Source organism: Hyperolius riggenbachi, chromosome 1 (genome assembly GCF_040937935.1).
Source record: "Hyperolius riggenbachi isolate aHypRig1 chromosome 1, aHypRig1.pri, whole genome shotgun sequence".
In the NCBI taxonomy this organism is placed as follows: Eukaryota; Metazoa; Chordata; class Amphibia; order Anura; family Hyperoliidae; genus Hyperolius; species Hyperolius riggenbachi.
The window spans coordinates 247,528,961-247,551,367 of NC_090646.1; the positions used below are offsets into that span (position 1 = coordinate 247,528,961).

Here is a 22,407-nt window from a genome sequence, read left to right on the forward strand (position 1 = left end):
TACCAGCCCCCTGCAGCCATCCTGTCCCACACTGGTACACAAAGATTCTCCTGTCCCCCCCCTCCACAGCTCACTTTCCTTACCCCTAACATACAAGACGATGGCCACTGCGCCTGTACGGCCCTGCTCATCCTTGTTCAAACTCTCGTGGCCGGGAGCGTCCTGTGCAGGCGCAGTACGAGGCAGGACTCAGCAGTCCTGCGCAGGACTCTCCTGGCAACGAGAGCGAGGATACAGTGGCCGCTGACTGACAAAACGAAAGTGTATAACACAGACGCCGCGCGTCGTCGCTCCCGACGATCTCACCGATTTCTCCCCGACGCAGCTCACTTGCTCTGCCGTCTCTATAACAGCAGAGTCCTGTGAGCGGGTCGAGAGCTGATTTCATAGAATCCTGACCCTGTCTATCAACGTAAGCAGCTCCCATTGACTTACATTGATAGGCAGGGTCCGGAGCCAATGAAAGCGGCTCCTGACCGGCTCACAGGAACTCTGCCGTCATAGAGACGGCAGAGTGGGTAGCTGAGGTACCCGGCGTGCGGCGTGGACAGCAATTGTGGCGGGTATGTGCGGCGATTCGTCGGTATACGTCGTTATTCCGCCGTTTCTTGTACCTGCAGTCTCTGGTCCTTAAGGGGGCAGAGACCGCTGGTACTTAAAGAGACACTGAAGCGAAAAAAAATATATGATATAGTGAATTGGTTGTGTACTATGAATAATTACTAGAAGATTAGCAGCAAAGAAAATATTCTCATATTTTTATTTTCAGGTATATAGTGTTTTCTAACATTGCATCATTCTCTAATATGTGCAGATTACACAACACTCAGCATTCAAAATGATTCTTTCAGAGCAGTCTGTGAACTAATGACCTCTCCTCTGGCAGAGAAAAAGTAATTAGTTCACTTACAGTTGAGATAATAAAAGTCAGAGAACAGCCCTCTCCACGACTTTGAAAGTCGTAGAGATTAATGGCTTTTTTGCATAGAGATAACAACTTGAGTTTCTTGACTCTTCCTGTACTGGAAACAATTTGACTGATATATCTGATCTTAATGTTTTATTTCTTAGCTGTACTACACATACAAATCATAATATCATCATTTTTTTTTCGCTTCAGTGTCTCTTTAAGAGGTTAAAGCTGGCAGATATCTAAAGTGAAAACGTACAGTGACTTTTTTTTTTTTACATCAGACCTTCAATTTTTTCTCATTTGATGCATTTCACCACATTATTATTGTTGTTGCCTCTGATTAAACAGTGGCACCCGAGGCAGGCAAATAATTCTGAACTACGTTGTACATCATGTTTAAGGCCAACGGAGCAGCACACAGTGGAACGTCACAGAGCAGCAGGGGTAAGTGGGGAGAACAAAGCTCTCAGCTGAGTCTAGACACCAGGAAGATCTCTTGCCGACCCAAGAGGGAACAGAGGTCGCTGCACACACGTTAAATCCTCGGCAAAGGTGGTCATAATTGGCCGAGTTTTATCTACAGTGTGGACAGTAGTTTTATATGATATTAGTTTACTACCTTAACTAAGATTTGGTAATCAGTTTCTCCCCTAATTTTAGTAACATGGTGAAGACGTGTTTATCAGGCGAAGTGTGGTCCGGTATTAGTCGTGGAGCAGAAATGCAGACAACAAACCAACAAATGCTGATTCCAGTGATACCTTTAAAGACTAACTGCACATAGTTTATTGCAAGCTTTCGAAACATTAAATTTCTTCTTCAGGAATTATACAGAACTGTAACAGAACCGTATAAAAGTGAATGTAACTTACTTAAAGGAAGCATCAGCCATTTTATGCTACCTTCAGCTCCACTTACCCAGGGTTACCTGCAGCCCGTTGCAGCAGATATGCCCCTCTCCGCATCTCTATCAGGCGTCAGCCCGGGGTCCCTGCCGATGCAGAGGCCGACCTCAAGATCCTCTACTGTACCTGCTCGAGCCCCGCTGTCAATCACTCGCATGTGGGCTTAGTGTTCTGCACCTGCGCAGAACACTCGAGCCCACATTCGAGTGATTGATAGCGGCGGGAACCCCAGGTCAGCGGCTGAAAGTGGAGATGCGGCAAGGGACATATCGGGTGCAAGGGGCTGGAGAAGGTCCCGGGTAAGTATATCTGAAGGTAGCATAAACCGTCTGATGCTTCCTTTAAGCTGGGTACACGTGGTACAATTTTCCGTCAGATCGATGGATCTCTCAGATAATTTCCAACCAGTCCGATCGGATCCTGATCTATTTTGCAATAGATTTTGGGTTCTTATCAACACAAAATCGATCGGGAACAATCTGGATGTCTAGACACGATGCAATTTCTTATCAGATCACAGGTCGATCTGATAGAAAATTGTACCGTGTGTAGGAGGCTTTACATAGGATTCTGCAGGCTCATTCTGACAGGATGACAGTTTTACCTCTTTTGAAACATAAAAGACTTCTCTGCGTTCAGATCTATTGAGCATTTGTCAATACAGATAAACGCAAACAAAAATCAACTTCGCTCTCAGTCAGGGAGCATCAACAAACCAAAGTGTTAAAAAGTCAGTCAGTCTGGCTGTCTGTGTAAAGGCTCTTAAAACTTTTCTGCGCAACTATCATCCAAACACAGTCTGTTGGACGATAGTCGAGTGTGTGTGAATGCGTGACGAAGAACTACACAAGCGACTGATAACAGGCAGTTTGGCATACAGGAGAAATAGCCGCCGGGAGATGCGTTAATTACCATTCCCCCTCCAGGTCCACGTTGATGATGGGGAGTGATGTAATTCAGCGTCCAGCTATTGCTAAGTAACTTCAGCTCAGTCTTCTGACGGCACCAAAGTTACTCACTGTGCACCACTATAGCCGTAATTCCTATTACGGTCTATGGCTGCGCCCAAATCTCCTGAGCTATAATCCACGTGCTCTGCAGTTTGCCCGATCCAACAGGCAGATCGGCTCACATGACTGTTGGGCTGATTTTGTGCAGTTGGCCATGTGTGTACAAGTCGTTTGAATGAGTTTTACTTGTTTGAAATGCAGCAATATCGCGCAGTGTGTCATCCCGCTTCCATGCGCAGTATGAAAATGATTTGGTCATTCAATTGGTTTGTGCGTGGAAAATACTAGTCGTGGGGTCAGTCATGTCGTTGGGTTGATCTTGCTAAAAAGTTGCATGTGTGTACAAGCCTTAAAGGACAACTGTAGTGAGAGGTATATGGAGGCTGCCATATTTATTTCCTTTTAAACAATACCAGGTGCCTAGTAACCCTGCTGATCTATTGGGCTGCAGTAGTGTCTGAATAATAGCAGTAACAAGCATTCAGCTAATCTTGTCAGGTATGACAATAATGTTGTTCAGGGTCTATGGCTAAAAGTATTAGGGGAAGAAGATAAGCAGGATAGCCAGGTAACTGGTATTGCTTAATAGGAAATAAATATGGTAGTCTCCATATACCTCTCACTACAGTTGTACTTTAAATCTGCAATGACACAGGCCAACTGGTGTTAAGATTCATACGTTTACGTTATTTATAGTGTGAAACATTTTCAAAAACTTGTAATCAAACATCTGTGATTCTTTCCCAGATTTGAAATTTCCCCTTAGAATGGTAATTTTGAGGTACCTTTTGCTATGGGCACATTTGCTAAAATGTAGTCCTGTGGCACATTTGCTAAAATGCAGCGCAGTGGATATTTAGACAAAGACAAGACAAACAACATTTATATAAAACTTTTCTCCTGGCGGACTCAAAGCCCTTGAGCTGTAGCCACTAATGTGCACTCAGAAGGCAATAGCTGGCTTACTGAACAGGAAGAACCGAGATTTGAACCCTAGTCTCCTGTGTCAGAGACAGAGCCCTTAACCATTACACTATCCAGTTCACTAGTCTCTTCTGTACTGTTTGATTAGCTTCCCCAATGTATATGGTTAAACTTTATCCAGGCATTTTGTTCACTTAATTGTATACACCACAGTGGATGATATACATGTGTATACTCTCCAGATGTGGAAAGCACCAGTAGAATCTGGTATTGGTAAGCTGTCTGCGCATAGTATGTTGGCAGCAGGTTTTACATCTCTTCTGCCCACACGGAAATGTGCCATTCTTTTCAGGTGGGAGCAGGGAACTCCTTGCCAGAGGTTTTCTTAGGTTTACCAGCTGTCTGTAAGCCAGGAGCGGGGTAATTCTGGGAAGAGTTCTTCAAGTCCGCTACCCTTGTGCAGTGAGAGTTGTAGTTCCCTGGCTATCTTTCGAAGAACTCCTAGTTGCTGGTGCTTTGTGACCACTAGGGTACTCCAATTTCTGTTTCTATCTGTACTGTAGGAGTTGGGGCCTTGGTATTTGCTGGCCCTCTGAATGTGGTCCCTTATAGTCTGGGTTCCTTAACCCTTGTTCAAAAAGTCTCTTCTCAGGTTATAGAGTTGGTTTTATGAGGATAAAGGTATACCGTATATACTCGCAAGCAAGCCTACCCGCATATAAGCCGACCCCCCAACTTTTACCTGAAAAACCATGAAAAAAATGATTGACCCTCATATAAGCCGGGGGCAGGAAATGCTGGCCTGCGTGATCCCCCCAGTGTGTCCCAGTATAGCTAGTATTGTGCCCAGTATGGGTAGGTAGTGCCTCAGTATAGCTAGTATAGTTCCCAGTATAGCTAGTATAGTGCCCAGTACAGCTAGTATAGTGCCCAGTACAGCTAGTATAGTGCCCAGTACAGCTAGTATAGTGCCCAGCACAGCTAGTATAGTGCCCAGCACAGCTAGTATAGTGCCCAGCACAGCTAGTATAGTGCCCAGCACAGCTAGTATAGTGCCCAGCACAGCTAGTATAGTGCCCAGCACAGCTAGTATAGTGCCCAGCACAGCTAGTAAAGTGCCCAGGCCAGTACAGCTAGTAAAGTGCCCAGTACAGCTAGTAAAGTGCCCAGTATAGCTAATAGTATAGCTAGTATAGTGCTCAGTATAGCTAGTATAGTGCTCAGTATAGCGCCCCAGTATGGGTAGGTAGTGCCCCCCACCGGCTGCTATTACCTTACCCGGCAGCTTCCTCTATTCCCCTCGCCGTCTCCTGCTCGTCCCGTGTAAATAATTCACACTTTCACAGCAGCTCGCCCCACGGCGGCTGCTGTGTGATGAGGGAGGAAGCCGTAGAGAGAGCGGCTTCCTGTAGCGGCGATGTGTATCGCCGTTACTATGGGAACCGCTCTCTATGGCTTCCTCCCTCACCTGGACCAACATGACTCACAAGCAAGCCGACCCCTCAACTTTTGGCTTACTTTTTGGGGGTCAAAAATTCGGCTTGCTTGCGATTATATACGGTAACCGAAATCAATGTTTGTTGGTTTGATGTCTGCATTCATGTTTATCAGGTGAGAAAAAGATAAAAAAAAAAAAAAGTGAGATCTATGAATTTTGGCCTTTATACTGTACAAATATAGACATAAATATAAGGTCACAATTAATGTTTATTTAGCCCTCTGGGGACCGGCTGCCTAACTGCGTGATCGGGGGGGGGGGGGGGGGGTGTCAGGCAGCCGGATCCCCATTGCAGATAGCTAGCCATGGTGCCCCCCGTATTGCACCATTTTTTTGTATCACATTTCTTTTTATAATGGAGCCAAAGCACAGAATGCTGGAGTGTGTTGCCCCTCTCTGTTCACTACCACTAGACATGCAGGAAGTAGGGATGGCCAATGAGATGCAAATAATTTTAAGTTGATGCAGGATTATGCAATATTTGTATGCAAATCTATGCAGCTTGAAAATGCACCAATCATTTTTTACCTCAACAGGATTTGATTGGTTCATATTCAACCTGCATAAATGTGCATACTGCTACAGCAACTCAAAATTATTTGCATCTCATTGACCATCCCCAGCAGGAAGCACAATGGAACATTCTCTTGCTCAGCCCTCCTTGCCATCTGCTTTCATCCTCTTTTGCGCCTCTCTCATGCTGGTGATAACCCCCCCCCCCCCCCCCCATTCTGATGATCTCCCAATGGGGTTCCTCCCATTTCAGTTACATGCAGTAAAGAGTGCTGAGCAGGTAATGTACAGCAACTTTTCCTGTGATCGTGATCATTGGGATAGATTATCTGGTAAACATGGGAGATGTATAGTGGAATTTATTTAAATGTATTTATATTTAGTATCTTATAAAGCAAGATCTCTAAAGGTGGTACATGTAAGGTGTGGGAGAGGATTATTTCTGAACCAGTGGCAGTGGTAGAAACCAATAGTACTGTTTGCAAAATATAAATTTTGACATTGATACCATGAAAAAGTCAGGTCCCCATTGTTGCTCTCACTTACACATAAACCCCACTGATGGGTCCAACCTGGAAGGAGGCAGCATGGGACTAGAGGATTTTATGCAACAACCTCATTAGCTATGTCAATAGGTTGACAGATTTCCTGGTCCCCCACTTCTCCCTACCTGCTGTATTCTTGTGGATTAGAGAAAAGAGGCAACACTGTACTCTTACTTCTTTATCCAAATCAGGGAAATGCTTCTGCAGCTTCTTCACACTGGCTTCTTGTTTCTCCCAGTCATCCTCAGAGCCTGAGCTGTCCTCTATAAAGAACTACAAAAAGAAGAGATATGTTACAAAAAGAAGAGATCTGTTACAAAAAGAAGAGATCTGTTACAAAAAAACACTTCATAAAGTAGGCAAACTTAAAGTGAACCTCCAGACTAAAAATCTACTCCGCAGCACTGATAAGGCTTGGTGTTTCTTTAACAGTTTCACAGCATCAGAACTTTGTTTTTCTTACCTAAGCTTCTGCTGTTTTGGAGCAAATTTTTTAATTTTTTTTTGAATTTGTGATTTTGAGGGGTGATCAGGACACAGGACAGCTGGAACTGTGTCTCATGCTCCGTCACCTCCTTTCAACCAAAAAGATGGCTGCACCCATGAAAAAGATGGCTGCACCCATGAAAAAGATGGCTGCACCCATGAAATCACAAACTTTTGCCTGTTCTTTTAAAACAGGGTGGGTAAGAGATTACCTATCTATTTTAATTAACATAACTAATGTAACTTAATGACAGTATGTTTGTATAGGCTGAAGTTCCCCTTTAAAGAGAATCCGTAACCAAGAATTGAACTTCATCCCAATCAGTAGCCTCCTTTCCCATAAGAAATCTTTTCCTTTTCACAAACGGATCAGGGAGCTCTGTATGGCCGATATTGTGATGAAACCCCTCCCACAGTATGATATCAGGACCATGGTTCTGACATCACACTGTGGGAGCAGTGTTGCATTGTGAAAAATAACAGCTGTTTCCATCTGCCAAAAAAACAAGCAGCATCTCCTTCCACTGACATCACCTGCCAGCAGTACAAGTGTCACCATGTGATAAATGGCAAAATGTAAATCAGGGATCATTGTAAAAATGAAGCACTTTTTTATTACATTATTTTCACTGGAGTTCCTCTTTAATGTAATCTGTTTGATGTGAAAACAATACAGGGCTGTTTGGTCTAGAGAACAGCTCCAATGGTTCTAATTTATCCAGATGTTAGTTTTTAGCCCAAATTCAAGTGGCTACCTCAGTTTAAATGAAATGAGGAAACACTCAAGAAACAGTATCACTGCATTTCAGTTTAATTCAGGAACTCTCATAGATTAGTGCAAAACGTCTTCAAGCGTACCAAAAACAAAATTTTAGCTGACAGAATTCAGTCTTACCAGAGCCATACCATATCCATATATTATGGATATATATTATATATATATATATATATATATATATATATATATATATATATATATATATATATATATATATATATATATATATATCTCAAGGAATGATGTGTGCAATGTCCCTACAAAATTGGACCCATTAAGATGGGAATAGGTCAATGGGCCGACAGGAAAGAATTGGCCCTTTCAAAATGTCAGTTGGTCTGTTGCCTCCCAGCAGCAGACTCAGAGTGTGAACCAAGTCTTAGCGAAGGCTATACACTCTCACTATACATAGCAACACATGCGTTTGCAATGTACGCATTGTGAGATGGTGCTCACCACGGTTTCACTCAGTTTAGGGTGTGCTAGAGCAATTATCATGACACTATATCCCTTTAGGGCCCGTTTCCACTTGTGCCGCACGAGTCAGCGAGATGCACGGCGGCACTTCCGGGTCTGCAAGTATGCAGACGAATCCCATAAGCCGTGCCATGCATGGCTATGGGATTCGCAGCCTCCCACACCATTTCGGATGGAGATGCCGGCATAATCGCAAGCGCAAGCGATTCGCTTGGCGGCGCTATTCAGAATCGGCGCAGTTTCTACACCAGTGGAAACGGGCCCTTAAAGAGGAACTGTAACGACAAAACGGCCCCTGGGGGGTACTCACCTCGGGTGGGGGAAGCCTCAGGATCCTAATGAGGCTTCCCACGCCGTCCTGCGTCCCTCGGGGGTCTCGCTGTAGCCCTCCGTACAGCCGTGACGCAATATTTACCTTCCTGGCTCCTGCGCAGGCGCTCTGATGCCTCTCGGCGCCGAAGTAGGCGGAAATACCCGATCGCCGTCGGGTCTGCTCTACTGCGCAGGCGCAAGTTTCCGGCGCCTGCGCAGTAGAGCGGACCCGACAGGGATCGGGTATTTCCGTCTATTTCCGTGCCGAAAGTCGCCACAGCGCCCCCGCTGGAGCCTGCAAAGGTAAATATTGAACTGACAGTCGGCACAGTCGCCGGCTGTTCGGAGGGCTGCGGCGAGACCCCCGTGGGACAGAGGACGGCGTGGGAAGCCTCATTAGGATCCGGAGGCTTCCCCCACCCGAGGTGAGTACCCCCCAGGGGAGGTTTTTGTTGTTACAGAGTCTCTTTAAGTGTCACTAGTATCAAGATTTAGGAAAATCAGGGAAAATAGGGATTAGGGGTTATTAGCGGTAGACTATAAAGCTTATAGATTAGCATTTAGTAAGCTGATGGTTAAGACTGAAGATAAATATTGATTAAAAATACAGATAATACTGATGCATGGATTTTGTAAAGGCATCTGAGTTAAATTTTACATTTTAAAAGGAAGGGGTTAAAGCTAGGTGGACAGTTTCATGTACGGCTATTAGGAAATTGAGACTGTAAGGAAGAGGTTTTAATATGAAACAGGAAAGGGAATAGCTTAAAGAGTAACTGTCAGGCTGCAAAAGCTAATTTAAACCTCTATTCTCCTGTGTTAAACAGTTTAGAAGGAAGCCAAAAAGGCAATACTGAAGTTAAAAATCTCTCTTACTTTTGATGTGTGCTGAACAGCAAGGATGTTAGACCCAAGCTCTTAAAAGGACGACAGGCCGCATACCATACTGCAAAGCATTCTGGGGCTGCTTGGGTCCTCCCCTCGGCTGCTAGTGAGAAGTTACAGTCTCATGTTACAACAGCCAGCACTGAAAAATCTCTGGGCAGAGTATACTGCATGAGTCCGCTATTGTTCCTAGCCACATGGCTAATTAATATTCACTGCACAGTAGTGTTCAGGGCCGGGCCGAGGCAAAGGCTGGAGAGGCTCCAGCCTCAGGGCGCAATGTAGGAGGGGGCGCACAATTCATTCAGCTGTCATTCCCAATTGTGTTTGAAGCAGAAAGAAATAAGAAAAGAGGATACATGACAGTGACTGCAAGCCAGATAACTAGATATTAAGGTGTTGGGGGAGGTTGGGGGCCTTGGGGCACCTATTAGTCTAATAGCAATCAGTGTGTGACGGCTGGGGTGGGAGGGATGGAGGGGCGCACTTTGGTGTCTCAGCCTTGGGTGCTGAAGGACCTTGTCCAGTCTCTGGTAGTGTTGTATTCTTTCTGAGTGGAATCATCAGGAAACAGGCAGGACATGACGACACATTTGGCTTCATAGGAGACAGACAAACATGGAACCTGCCATGAGCTGTCAGGAGCATCATTCTCTGCAAATACTATATAAAAATTCTGTGAAATCCAAACGTGGACAGTGAAATGCATATGTAATGTAAGTACAGCCAATCTTTAGCTACTGATATATGTGTTTTTTTTCTCTGAGACCTTATACCTAACAGCTCCTCTTTATTGTTAGGCACAGTCCAGGTGGACATCAGTGTTAATCATAAGCTATGAACATACATTAGATATTATCAGGCCAAAATTCTTGACAATTTTTTCATGTGAAAATCTAGTGACTGTTTTAGGTCAGGGGTTCCCACTTCAGCGACCAGCCAAGGTAGAAAATCCTAAGCCAGCAGTTTTTAATTCCTGCATTCCATATAGATCAGAACAAGATGCCTTATCAGGGTGTTTAAGCCACATGTTTGTACAGTGATCATTCCCATACAGTCATCCAAAATTAACCCCAACAATCATTTTATGTAGGAAGTATGTACATATTTGTAGCCATTTATCATACTGCGGAGTAAAAGTCTGAGTCGAGGAGTTAGAGCAATTTTGAGTACCTGGAGTTGGTGGTTTCAATAAACTTTTGATTTTTGTACTAACTCCACAGCCCTGGTAAGTATTAGACTAAGGAGTCTGAGTCAAAGGGTCGAGAGCAATTTTGGATACCTGGAGTCAGAGTCAGCGGTTTCATAAACTGAGGCGTCAGAGTCCGATGATTTTTGTACCGACTCAACAGCCCTGGTTACCACAACGATCCTGTGTGCCCATGCATGCCTGTCTCATCACACAACGCCATACCACTCAAGTTTGCAGCACCACTACCCACATGCAAAGGTGTGCACAAAGGTTAGCAAAGGCAACTGTGTCAAAGTGTATTTGAGTTTGTGCATAAGGAGTGCCCTTCCAAGAACTTTGTGTAGTGAAGCAATGTGGCATACCATTCATCCAGTTACCGTAGTTGCTGGTGAATGACCAATAGTAACTGGATAACACAAATGAAAGTCATAGTTAGCAGGACAGGTCAGCACAGGTGTGCAATTTCCTTACTTTATTAGGTCATTTACACAAATCTGCATTTGTCTAGATGATTGAATAAATAACGAATTGCAAATCTGTGCCAGATATGCTGACCATTCTAAGAGCTCCGTCAGCACCTTGTCCTGTGAGATGAATGCAGCTCCAGGAATGTATCACTCTGCATTATTGCATCCTGGCATGACATAGGCTTGCATGACCACCCTGTGACTTCCTGCTCCTGTTATGAACCAGCTCATACAACTTTTTGGCATCTGCAGCTCCAACTAATCACCTGGCTTACCTGACTACTCTTGATCAAATCCTCAGATACCGATCTCTACTTGTGAGCCTACCTGGCTTGTCGCCTGCCCCAAGGCATGCATTCATCCAGATTGTTCTTCAAAAGTTTTAATATCTTATCAAGCGACCTCTCCACACTGCATTGTCTTCCTGGTTTCCTGGGGTAGTCCAATAAGGGTAGCAACACACACACACACACACACACACACACACACACACACACACACACACACACACACACACACACACACACACACACACACACACACACACACACACACACACACACACACACACACACACACACACACACACACACACACACACACACACACACACACACACACACACACACACACACACACACACACCCCCCCCCCCCCCCCCCCTAGAGAAAGAGCCAATGGAGCCCAAATACTATAGTTCAGTAAAGGTTAGTGGTTAGGCACTCTTAAGGGGGAGGCTGGAGTGAAGTATAGTCTACATGAAGGCTCAGTTGGGTTATTATACACTAAGAGGGGAGTACAGGCAAAAAAGGTTTTCTTCTTTGTAAATTAGGCATATTGAAAAACAAAGAGAAGCAGAGGCAGGCAAGAGAGAAGCGTAACACAAGAGCAGAATATGCACCAGTAAGTGCTAATGGGACATTTCACAGTCATGAAAACATATTCATGTGCTGAAAACATATTCATGTGCTAAAAACATATTCATGCAGTTTGGAGGCAGTTCCCCTATAGAAACACATGGCATAAAAGCTCTAGTAGCAGAATTGAGGAACAGACTGAGGTATGAACAACTATGGCTAAGACTCGGACTACAGGAGTGACTAGACCCTCTGAGGGAAAACTAGTGATATGGCAATGCACTCATCCAAGGGCTGTGTCAGCATTTAATAAAACCATAATTACACAGCAGTCACTACACACTTCACCTGATCCTGTTAAATGTGGTATACACTACACTGCAATATGATGCCAGCACCAAAACTAAAAGCAGATATACAAGTATGTGGGACTTTATTATAAATAATAGTTAATTATAAAAAAAAATCTGTGAAATAAGTAACATAGCATTGGGCATGTCTCACTAATACTTTATCTAGTAAACTCTTTAACGTTTTCACACAATACCCTTATCTATAACCTTGGCATTTCAGTGAGCAGTCTGAATGTCTAATATAAACAAAATGTTCTAGCTTCTGTAATTAAAACAATCTTATGAAAATTTTACTGTCTGAAATTATAACCTCCCCTATACTGGAAAGTCAAGAAAATGTTTAACTTATAATGAACTAAACATATACATATGGCAGCTTTTCCTGCATGAATAAATAGCAAGAATTCAGACAATATGGCCTTGATATACAGTTGTGTTCAAAAGTATTCAACCCCCACTGAAATTGAGTGTTTTGGCCAGTTTGACATTGATTTTGATCATTTCAGTCATCTTGTTTGCAATTAAATCAAAGTGGCACTTGTAAGTCAGACAAATATAACATATCATCTATAATGAAATAACCACAAATGTCTTTTCTGTGCTCACATCATAAGTTTTATTCAACTTCCAAGTGACATTCATTCTTAGTACAACATCCTTTCCAGTTATAACAGCTTTTAAACGTGAAGCTGAAGCATAGCTTGACACAAGTGTCTTGCAGCCATCTACGGTATCTTAGCCCATTCTTCATGGACAAAAGCCTCCAAGTTCAGTCACATTCTTAGGCTTGCGCGCGGCAAATGCTTTCTTTAGGTCCCACCTGAGGTTCTCAATCGGATTTAAGTCTGGTGACTGCGATGGCCACTCCAAAATGTTCCAGCCTTTAATCTGCAACCATGCTCTAGTGGACTTGGAGGTATGCTTGGGATCATTGTCCTGTTGAAAGGTCCAACGTCTCCCAAGCCTCAGGTTTGTGACGGACTGCATCACATTTTCATCAAATATCTCCTGGTACTGAAGATAATTCATGGTACCTTGCACACGCTGAAGCTTCCCTGTACCTGCAGAAGCAAAACAGCCCCAAAGCATGATTGACTCCAGCGCCATGCTTCACAGTAGGCAAGGTGTTCTTTTCTTCATAGGCCTTGTTCTTCCTACTCCAAACATAGCGTTGATCCATGGGCCCAAACAGTTCTAATTTTGTTTCATCAGTCCACAGAAAACTATCCCATGGGAATGAGCAGTTTTGTTTAAAGTGCCAGGAAGAAGTCCCTGTCAATCTCTCTGTTGATCCTTTAAAGAAATCCTGTATTAAGAAAAATGTCCCCTGGGGAGTACTTACCTTGGGAGGGGGAAGCCTCTGGATCCTAACGAGGCTTCCCACGTGCTCCTCCGTTAGCCTGCCCAGTTTCCCCGAAGAGCGGCAATGTAAATATTTACCTTCCGTGATCCAGCGGAAGGCGCACTAGCCGCTCTTCCCTGGGTGGAAATAGCCAAACCCGATCGACCCGCTCTACTGCACAGGCGCGACTCCTTTTGCGCCTGCGCAGTAGAGCGGATACGATTGGGCTCGGCTATTTACGCCTAGCCCGAGCGAAGAACTGCTACTAAGCCTGCGCTGGATCCCGGAGAGGTAAATATATCAAACCTTGTCAGGCTTGTCTGGGGAGGATTGCCGGGGGTTTCAAGGGAGCCAGTGCTGGATTGGCTGCAGCTACAGGGATAGGAGAAGCCTCACTGGGACCATGAGGCTTTCCCCTCCCGAGGTAAGTACTTTTTTTTTTTTTTTTTTATACAGAGACTCTTTAATGTGAAGTGATGGTTCCAGTGGCCAATAAGGAAGTACAGGAGCTTAGCTCTCACTTCTGCTCAGCTTTACTTCTGTTCATTTCTCTAGAACTACTGAAAAATGTGGATTTTCACTGTATGCATCCTTTGACTAGTTTTTCATCACAGTTTCTTCTATTACTTAGTTGTGTGTCAAGGTTGCTTTAAGTGGTATAGATATATCTGTTACACTGCACTTAAAGTGAACTTTAAACCCTGGGGGGGGGGGGGGAGTTTCACTTACCTGGGGCTTTCCTAAGCCCCCTGCAGCTCCTCTAGTGTCCTCCGGTCCCCCGCCGCGGGTTAGTTTAGTTTTCGGCCGACTGACAGTTGGCCCCCGCCAACGCATCCCCTTCTTCGCCTTCCCACCATCAAGCGCAGGCGCAGTACGCTTGCGCTTGTGCATGACACGCTTGATGGCGGGGGAGCGCGAAGAGGAGGACGTGTTGCCGGGAGCCGACAGTCAGCCGAAAACGAAACTAAGCCGCGTCGGGAGACCGGAGAACACTAGAGGAGCGGTGAGGGCACAGGATGGCTGCAGGGGACTTGGGGAAGCCCCAGGTAAGTGAAACTTTTTTTTCCCCCCAGGGTGAAGGTTCACTTTAAAGAGGAACTTTAGCAAAAAGGGGGAAAAAATAAATCAATACATTGAAAGTGCGAAGTTAAAAATAGAGTTCAAGACATGATTGATATAATCGCCATGTAATTGGTTCATATTGTTTTATCCACATATCCACAATCAGCCTGCACGTAATCATCGGTACTACTGGCAGACATGAAAAAAACTAGACCGCACCAACTGCCATTATCTATAACCATACCCATTAACAATCTGATAGGCTAAAAGGTTGTTTTGTTATAGATATACATATGCACAGAGGGAGATACTGGTTGCTTCGCAGTTGGAAACAACTGTTATTTCCCACAATGCAACAAGGTCACAGACCAGAAACTGTCAGGACCTAGGTCCTGACATTACACTATGGGAGGCGTTTCACCACAATATCAGCCATACAGACCTCCCTGATGATCTAGTCAAGAAAAAGTAAAGATTTCTCATGGGAAGAGGGGTATCGCTACTGATTGGGATGAAGCTCAATCCTTGGTTACAGCTCCTCTTTAATTTGTCAGATGTATCTAATTTGAAGAAAGAGAAGTATGGAAGGTCCTCTAGGAAGACCATTTATTCTCTTATTTTATAGATAACATTTTTAAGGTTAGTCAGATTACGTACAGGATAATTACACGGCAACCTCTAATTCCATGAAGGTAGCATCCAATGTCAGTCAGAATAATCATCAGATTTTCACCAAACTGTTTCAACTATGGAGCGATACCTAAGTGGTGTTGGGTAGACCAGTGATATGAAGTTTTCCTTTAGAGGAGTATTAGCCGTTTATTATGTCTGTAGGTGTTAGTAATTAATGATGCTGTTTTGGCCATAGAATGTATCCAAGTAACTGTCAGTGCTAAGCACACAGGGCTTTAGTGCTGATACCTCCATCCCCGATTCACCTTTGTGTCTCTGGAACATGCGCTCACAAGCTGCATCTGAAAGCACTAAGCATTTAGACAGCCTCAGGTGTAGCAGCTAAAGCCAAAAGGAAAGCTAAAGGGAAAGGGAGTGTCTGACTGCATATGGATGTAAGAGAAACATGAGGAGTTGGAAATATCACTGCCACCTCAAAGGGGAGACAGACTGTCTCCAAAAGCAATTTACTGAATACATTTATGTCATTTAAGGAAGTCCAGACAAGTTCAGGACGCAATTGCACCTGGACCAGAAGCTTTTTAAATTTTATGAACACGTGATATGCAACTCCCAAAACTCAGATCATAAAATATAATTACTATCGCAAACTGCTTTCCTAAATACAGTGAGCAATACAAAATGCTGACCCCTATCTTTGTGCAGAGGAGGCTGCAGGGGTGGGTAAATCCCTGAATGGCCAAAAGCTTGTAATGCGGATAAGTTCATGCTTACATTTAGTTATGAAATCAGAGCAGTTCTGGGCTTGCACAAAGATTTGCAAGCTCTCAGTAAACATGCTCCTGCTAGTGTATGGATTCAGACAACTACTGTATATGACAATTCCTTAAGAAAGGAAACGGAAATTAAAAACTTATTTTAAAAAGTTGAACTATATGCAACATATATTTCCAGAATAAAAGTACAACATATAGCGGACGCGAGATCAGTTACAGTTTTAAGTTGCCTTCAGGAAGTGATTTCGTTCCATCATTTATCACCGCATTCAGACTCCTCAACTCTGACTCCACAGCCCTGTAACTATACAATAGAAAAGTGTTGCTTAGCTGACAGCCCACAGGTCATATCTGACCTGTCAGGTCACCTGCTGCAGTCCATCGGATGGCCAGTGCTTTTCCTCTTCTGCTTCTATCAAAGTTATAATTCTGGGACCTGTACTCACCCTAGCAAAGTCTGTAACATATTCCCCCCCTCCCCCTTCCTTTACACACACACTACTAATGGATGGTGATAACGTAACCTCAGTGGTTGCAAGTAAGGAAGGCAGAGTCTATTCCTATCCTGGTGGTTCATATTCCTCATCAGCGTGGTCTTTTAAATTGTCAGTGCACAGTCAGTCCTTGTGTGTAGTACCTTTTCTATAGTCAGAGTGCAGTCCTGGTCTGTTAAAAAGGTTACAGTTGTAGCAGAGCAAGTAATCAGCAAGCATTACAATCTTGAAGGGAACATGAGGCGAGAGTGATATGGAAGCTGCCATATTGATTTACTTTTTGAAAAAAATCCAAGTTACGTCCTTGATCCAGTCCCTCTAATACTTTTAGCCATAAACCCTAAACAAGCATGCATATCAGGAGGCAGACTATAATAGCCACATGCTTGTTTCAGGTGTATGATGCAGACACCACTGCGCAGAACGCTCCAGACCACGTGAACGTGAGTGACATCGGCGCTCCCGCAGACATAGCAGAGGGTGACCTGGCGAGGTCACCATCTGAAACGGAGGAGATCCCAGGATACCGGAGCAGTGGCGAGGGACATGCCGGCTGCTAGGGGCTGTAAGTAGATCTCATTTTTTTTTTTGTGGCCTCGGATGCTTCCTTAAGCTCCACATTAACACTAGGCCACTAACTACCGCTTCTGCTGAGAATCCAGCGTAGGTACAGCAGCCCCTAACCCTTCTCGACCATTGATCTGCCTGGCGGTTTGCTTTGGCCAAGAGCATTGTTCTCATTTACCTTGCCTGCCACCTGATGTCACTCCCGTGCAACTCACCTCCCTTCCCCACCCCCTTTCAGCTACATACCACTATACAGCAGTACAACAATATAGAAGTGGGTATACTGAATAATTTACTAATTTACTACATTCTACTATATGACACAGATCTAAAAACATCATAAAAATATTTGTCATACCAAGTTGACAAACCTGCGCTACAGTAGAAGTGGGCACAGATACATCTCCGTGCTCATAATCTGCAAATTACCCCATTGCATACTGCGATCCACACTGCATGCATTTTTCTGTAGAGAAAGTCACAGAAAGGCCGCTGCACTCACATTTGGAAACCAAATGGCAGCAGGGAATCAAAGCACCAAATCCAAGCAGATCTGTAAAGGATGTCCCGCTGCACCAAAAGGTTGGGTAAACGTAGAAAAGCTTTATTCAAACATCACAATGTACAGGTAAAAGCTCACACGTATCGGAGCATAGTGTGGCTACTTCTGTACGTGTGTTATAGTAGAAGTTTGCGCAGTGCACAAGTACACCGCACTGCTCATATTGTGCCGATTACATTATGTGCATTATAATGCATGAATATTTGCAGCCCACTGTTGCATACATTCTTCAGTATAACGTGTGCGTTATTATAGAAGTGGCTAGAGATTAAAGAAGTCCTGAAATGAAAAGGATATGGAGGCCGCCATATTTATTCCTTTTTAAAAGGACCACCATCGTGAAAATTGTAAAATTTAAAATACACGTAAACACATTCAAAGAAGAAGCACATTTCTTACAGAGTAAAATGAGCCATACATTACCTTTCTACTATGTTGTTGTCACTTACAGTAGGTAGTAGAAATCTGACATTACCCACAGGTTATTTGGAGTAGCCCATCTCCTCATGGGGAATTCTCAGGGTTTTCTTTGCGTTCAAAAGCATTTAGTGAATGGCAGTTGCTCCAGCCAACTGTCAGAACAGTATGCAGAGAGCAGGTAGACTGGCCAGCATATTTGTGTAAAACCTTTTCAGCAAATGCCCTTATAAAGAATAAAGGACAATCCCCTTAAAGAGATGGACTAGCCCAAAACCCTTGGCTTCTGTCAAGATTTCTACTACCTACTGTAAGTGAAAGCAACATAGGAGAAAAGTAACTTATGGCTAATTTTACTCTGTATAAAATGTAATTCTTATTTGTATGTGTTTATATGTATTTTAAATTTTACCTTTTTTCGTGATAGTGGTCCTTTAAACAATACAAGTTGCCTATCTGTTCTATGGACCCATTGCCTCTAATACCTTTAGCCATAGCCCCTGAACAAGCATTTCTGACAAATGTCAAGATTAGCCGAACACTTGTTTCAGCTGTGTAATCCATGCTGAATGATAAGCAGGACTGCCAGGCAACTGGTGTGGTTTAAAAAATAAATAAAATATGGCAGCCTCTATATACCCCTCGCTTCAGGTTCCCTTTAATAGCATTATATTGCACACACATGTTGGAAAGCTATATGTTATAACATAGGTTTCAGAACCAATGCAGTGTGAATAGGCCCTTACATCATAAAGGCTGGTCAATTTCACACTTTAAAACACATTGGCTTCAATTCATAAAGCATTACAACATACGGTAATGCTGAAAACAGCTGACTTTACTGAGCACTTAGGAAAATATCGATTCGTCAAGGCTGTTACCGCATGAAAAGCTGAAATTGCCGAGCAGTGATGTAAATTACCGACTTTATTATTATTATTATTATTATTTATTAGATTTATATAGCGCCAACATATTACGCAGCGCTGTACAATAAATAGGCTTACAGACAATGATAACAGGGTTGACAGAACAATACAGGTAACGGACCATAGATACAACAATACAGGTAATAGCAATAAGGTACACAACACAATGCAGATAATAGTACAATGCCAGATCATAAACTGGAATGGTAGTGGTAAAAAATTACCTGTTCCAAATTCTGGGTAAAGTGCACACAGTCAAGTATGATACACAAGGGAAGAGGGCCCTGCCAAAGGCTTACAATCTAGAGGGAGGGGCTGGTGACACAAAAGGAGGGGGTGCATCAAGAAGTTATTGGCAGAAAGGATTAGGGTAGTGTCGAGTTGATGTAGGCCTCCTTGAAGAAGTGAGTTTTGAGTGCTTTTTTGAAGGTGTTGAAGGTGGGAGCGAGCCTGATGGGCAGCGGGAGAGAGTTCCACAGGATAGGGGCAGCTCTAGTGAAGTCCTGCAGTCTGGCATGGGAGTGCGAGATGCGTGGGGTGGTTAAGAGGAGGTCGTTGGAGGAGCGAAGTGGGCGGCCAGGTGTATATCTGCTGACCAGGTCAGAGATGTAGGTTGGGCAGGACTTGTGTAAGGATTTGTATGCCAAACATAGGATCTTGAAGTTGATTCTGAAGTGAATTGGAAGCCAATGAAGGGATTTGCGTAGGGGAGTTGTGGAGACAGAGCGGTGGGAGGAGTAGATGAGTCTGGCTGCTGCGTTCATGATGGATTTTAGGGGGGCGATGCGGTTTTGAGGAAGGCCTGACAAGAGGGAGTTGCAGTAGTCCAGGCGGGAGATGATGAGGGCATGGACAAGGAGTTTGGTAGTGTCTGGGGTCAGGAAAGGCCGGATCTTGGAGATGTTGCGTAAGTGGAAATAGCAGGCTCTAGCTACGGTTTGGATGTGGGAGGTGAAGGAGAGGGCCGAGTCTAGGGTGACACCCAGGCAGCGGGCTTGTGTGGTTGGATGAATGATTGTGCCATTGACAGTGACATAGAGGTCAGTGGGGGGTGAAGCAGCACGGGGCGGGAAGATTAGGAGCTCAGTCTTATCCAGGTTTAATTTTAGGAACCTGGCAGACATCCACGATGAAATAGCTGAGAGACCAGAGGATACCTTCTCCATGGTGGTGGTGGAGAGGTCAGTGGTATGGAGGTAAATCTGGGTGTCATCTGCATATAGGTGATAGTTGAAACCCAGAGAGGAGATGAGTTTTCCTATGGAGGCGGTGTAAATGGAGAACAGCAGGGGACCAAGAACAGAGCCTTGGGGGACCCCAACTGAAAGTGGGAAGGAGGTTGAGGAGGAACCATTGAAGGAGGTCTTGAAGGAGCGATTTGAGAGGTAGGAGGAAAACCATGCTAGGGCACGGTCTTGGATACCCACAGATTGCAGTGACTGGAGTAGCAGGGAGTGATCAACAGTGTCGAATGCTGATGAGAGGTCTAGGAGGAGAAGGATAGTGTATTTTCCTTCGGCCTTGGCAAGCGTGAGGTCATTGACGACCTTGGTGAGGGCAGTCTCGGTGGAGTGACCTGGCCGAAATCCTGATTGTAGGGGATCAAATAGGGAGTTGGAGTCAAGGTAATGGGTCATGCGTTGGTGGACTAAACGCTCTAGGAGTTTAGATGCAAAAGGGAGTAAGGAGATAGGACGGTAGCTGGATGGAAGTGAGGGGTCTAGTGAGGGTTTTTTAAGTAGGGGAAGTACAGTGGCCTGTTTGAAGTCAGAGGGGAAGGTACCCGTAGAGAGGGAGAGGTTAAACAGAGTGGTGAGGACAGGAGCCAGAACAGGGAAGTGAGGACGGAGGCATTTGGATGGCACAGGGTCTAGGGGGCTGGAGGTGGCAGGAGAAGTGGCTAGGAGACGGCTGACTTGGTCCTCTGTGATAGGAGTAAAGGCAGTGAGTGGAGGGTGGGGTGGGGAATAGGTATTGGTGGGGGAGGAAGAGGTGGTGGAGTGGAGGCATGAGATTTCCCGTCGGATGCTGGCTATTTTGTCGGTAAAGTGGGTGGACAGATCAGTGGCTGAGAGGGCGGAGGTGGGGGGAGGAGTGGTGGGGTTAAGGAGGGAGTTGAAGGTGGCGAAGAGGCGCCGAGGGTTGGAGGCTTGGGATCCGATCAAGGCAGCAAAGTATTTTTGTTTAGCATCAGTTAATGCGGTATAGAACAGCTGCAGGTTGGCCTTGTACGCCAAGAAGTCGGAGTTGCTGTGGGATTTCCTCCATTTGCGTTCGTAGGTGCGTGTCTGTTTTTGGAGGTTGCGAGTGTGTGCATTGTGCCAGGGCTGGGGGTTGATGGGACGGCTGGGGCGGAATGTGGGGGGTGCAGCAATGTCTAGGGCTGCTGAAAGGGCCTGGTTGTATTTGGCCACAGCTTGGTTTGGGCAGGTAACGTTAGGGAGGGTGGATGAGAGGGAGTGGAGGGGGTTGGCTAGTGCAGTTGGGTCTAGGTTATGCAAAGCTCTCTGCCAACGACCTGAGGGTGGAGGAGGGTTGGGGGAGGATGATGGGGAGATGGAGAAAGTGAGAAGGTGATGCCAATTCATCAAGGTTACAGCATTCGGTAACACACAGGAATGTGTTTAATGGTTACCAGCTGTTCTGAGGTTCCGATAACCAGCTTCAAAAGGCTTCCGTGTGGATATCCCTCTGACAGCCACAGAGAGCTAAATAGGGACAGTTCTCTCTCTCCTGCAAGCCCGTCTCCTCCTTGATAGGAAGCGCAGGCTTTGTGGAAGGGTCTAGTTTTCCTACCCCCCCCCCCCCCCCCCCAGGCAGCGAACAGAGAGAAAAGAAAAGAGGTTTTCTTGACACCCTTCGGCAGTGTAACCCATTAAGTTTCTGTTTGAATATGCGGAGATGCTGGTGGGAGTTGGTGGGAAAATGACCTAAGCAGGGCATGTGTAATGTTTCTTGGCAGGTCATCTAAGCTGTGGCAAGTAAATAGAATGTTAAGACTAATGGGACAGATTCAGAGCGAAGCAGTATAACATGCACATCTAAAGGGATGTCGTGAAGACTTTACACATGGAGATCACTAAATGGTTCAACCAAATTGACTACATACTTTGCAAAAGGAGAGGTTGCACAAAGATCATCCCAAAATGAAGAACGATTAAGGCGGCAAAATAGTTGTCTGTTGTGGCTTTAAAACGGACCTGAACTCAGACCTTCCTCTCTGCTCTAAAAGATACACAACAGCATAATAACCTTAAAAGAAAAACATTTCTTTGTTACAGCTGATACAAATCCTGCAATAAATCTGCAGTGTATCCACTTCCTGCTTTCACATAAGCAGACACATTGTTAACATACTGTGTTTACAAATTAGCAGATCTGCCGTGACGGGAGATTCCTGAGCTGACACAGCTAAAGAGATCCAATTACAATAGTAATTAGTCACAGATGAGGGGGCATTAGACAAGATAAACTCTCTAAATACATACAGGGTGCATTTCCCTATGTTTT

At 44.6% G+C, this 22,407-nt stretch overlaps 1 protein-coding gene across 1 annotated transcript in view; it reads right to left on the reverse strand.

Annotated features, from left to right (window-relative positions):
* The window catches only part of SMARCAD1 (SWI/SNF-related, matrix-associated actin-dependent regulator of chromatin, subfamily a, containing DEAD/H box 1), a 168,856-nt gene that overhangs the window by 97,534 nt on the left and 48,915 nt on the right, over window positions 1-22,407 (reverse strand). The window contains exon 7 of the mRNA XM_068232555.1: window positions 6,483-6,581. Within this exon, the coding sequence (XP_068088656.1) occupies window positions 6,483-6,581 (99 nt within the window). The remainder of the gene's footprint in view (window positions 1-6,482; window positions 6,582-22,407) is intronic.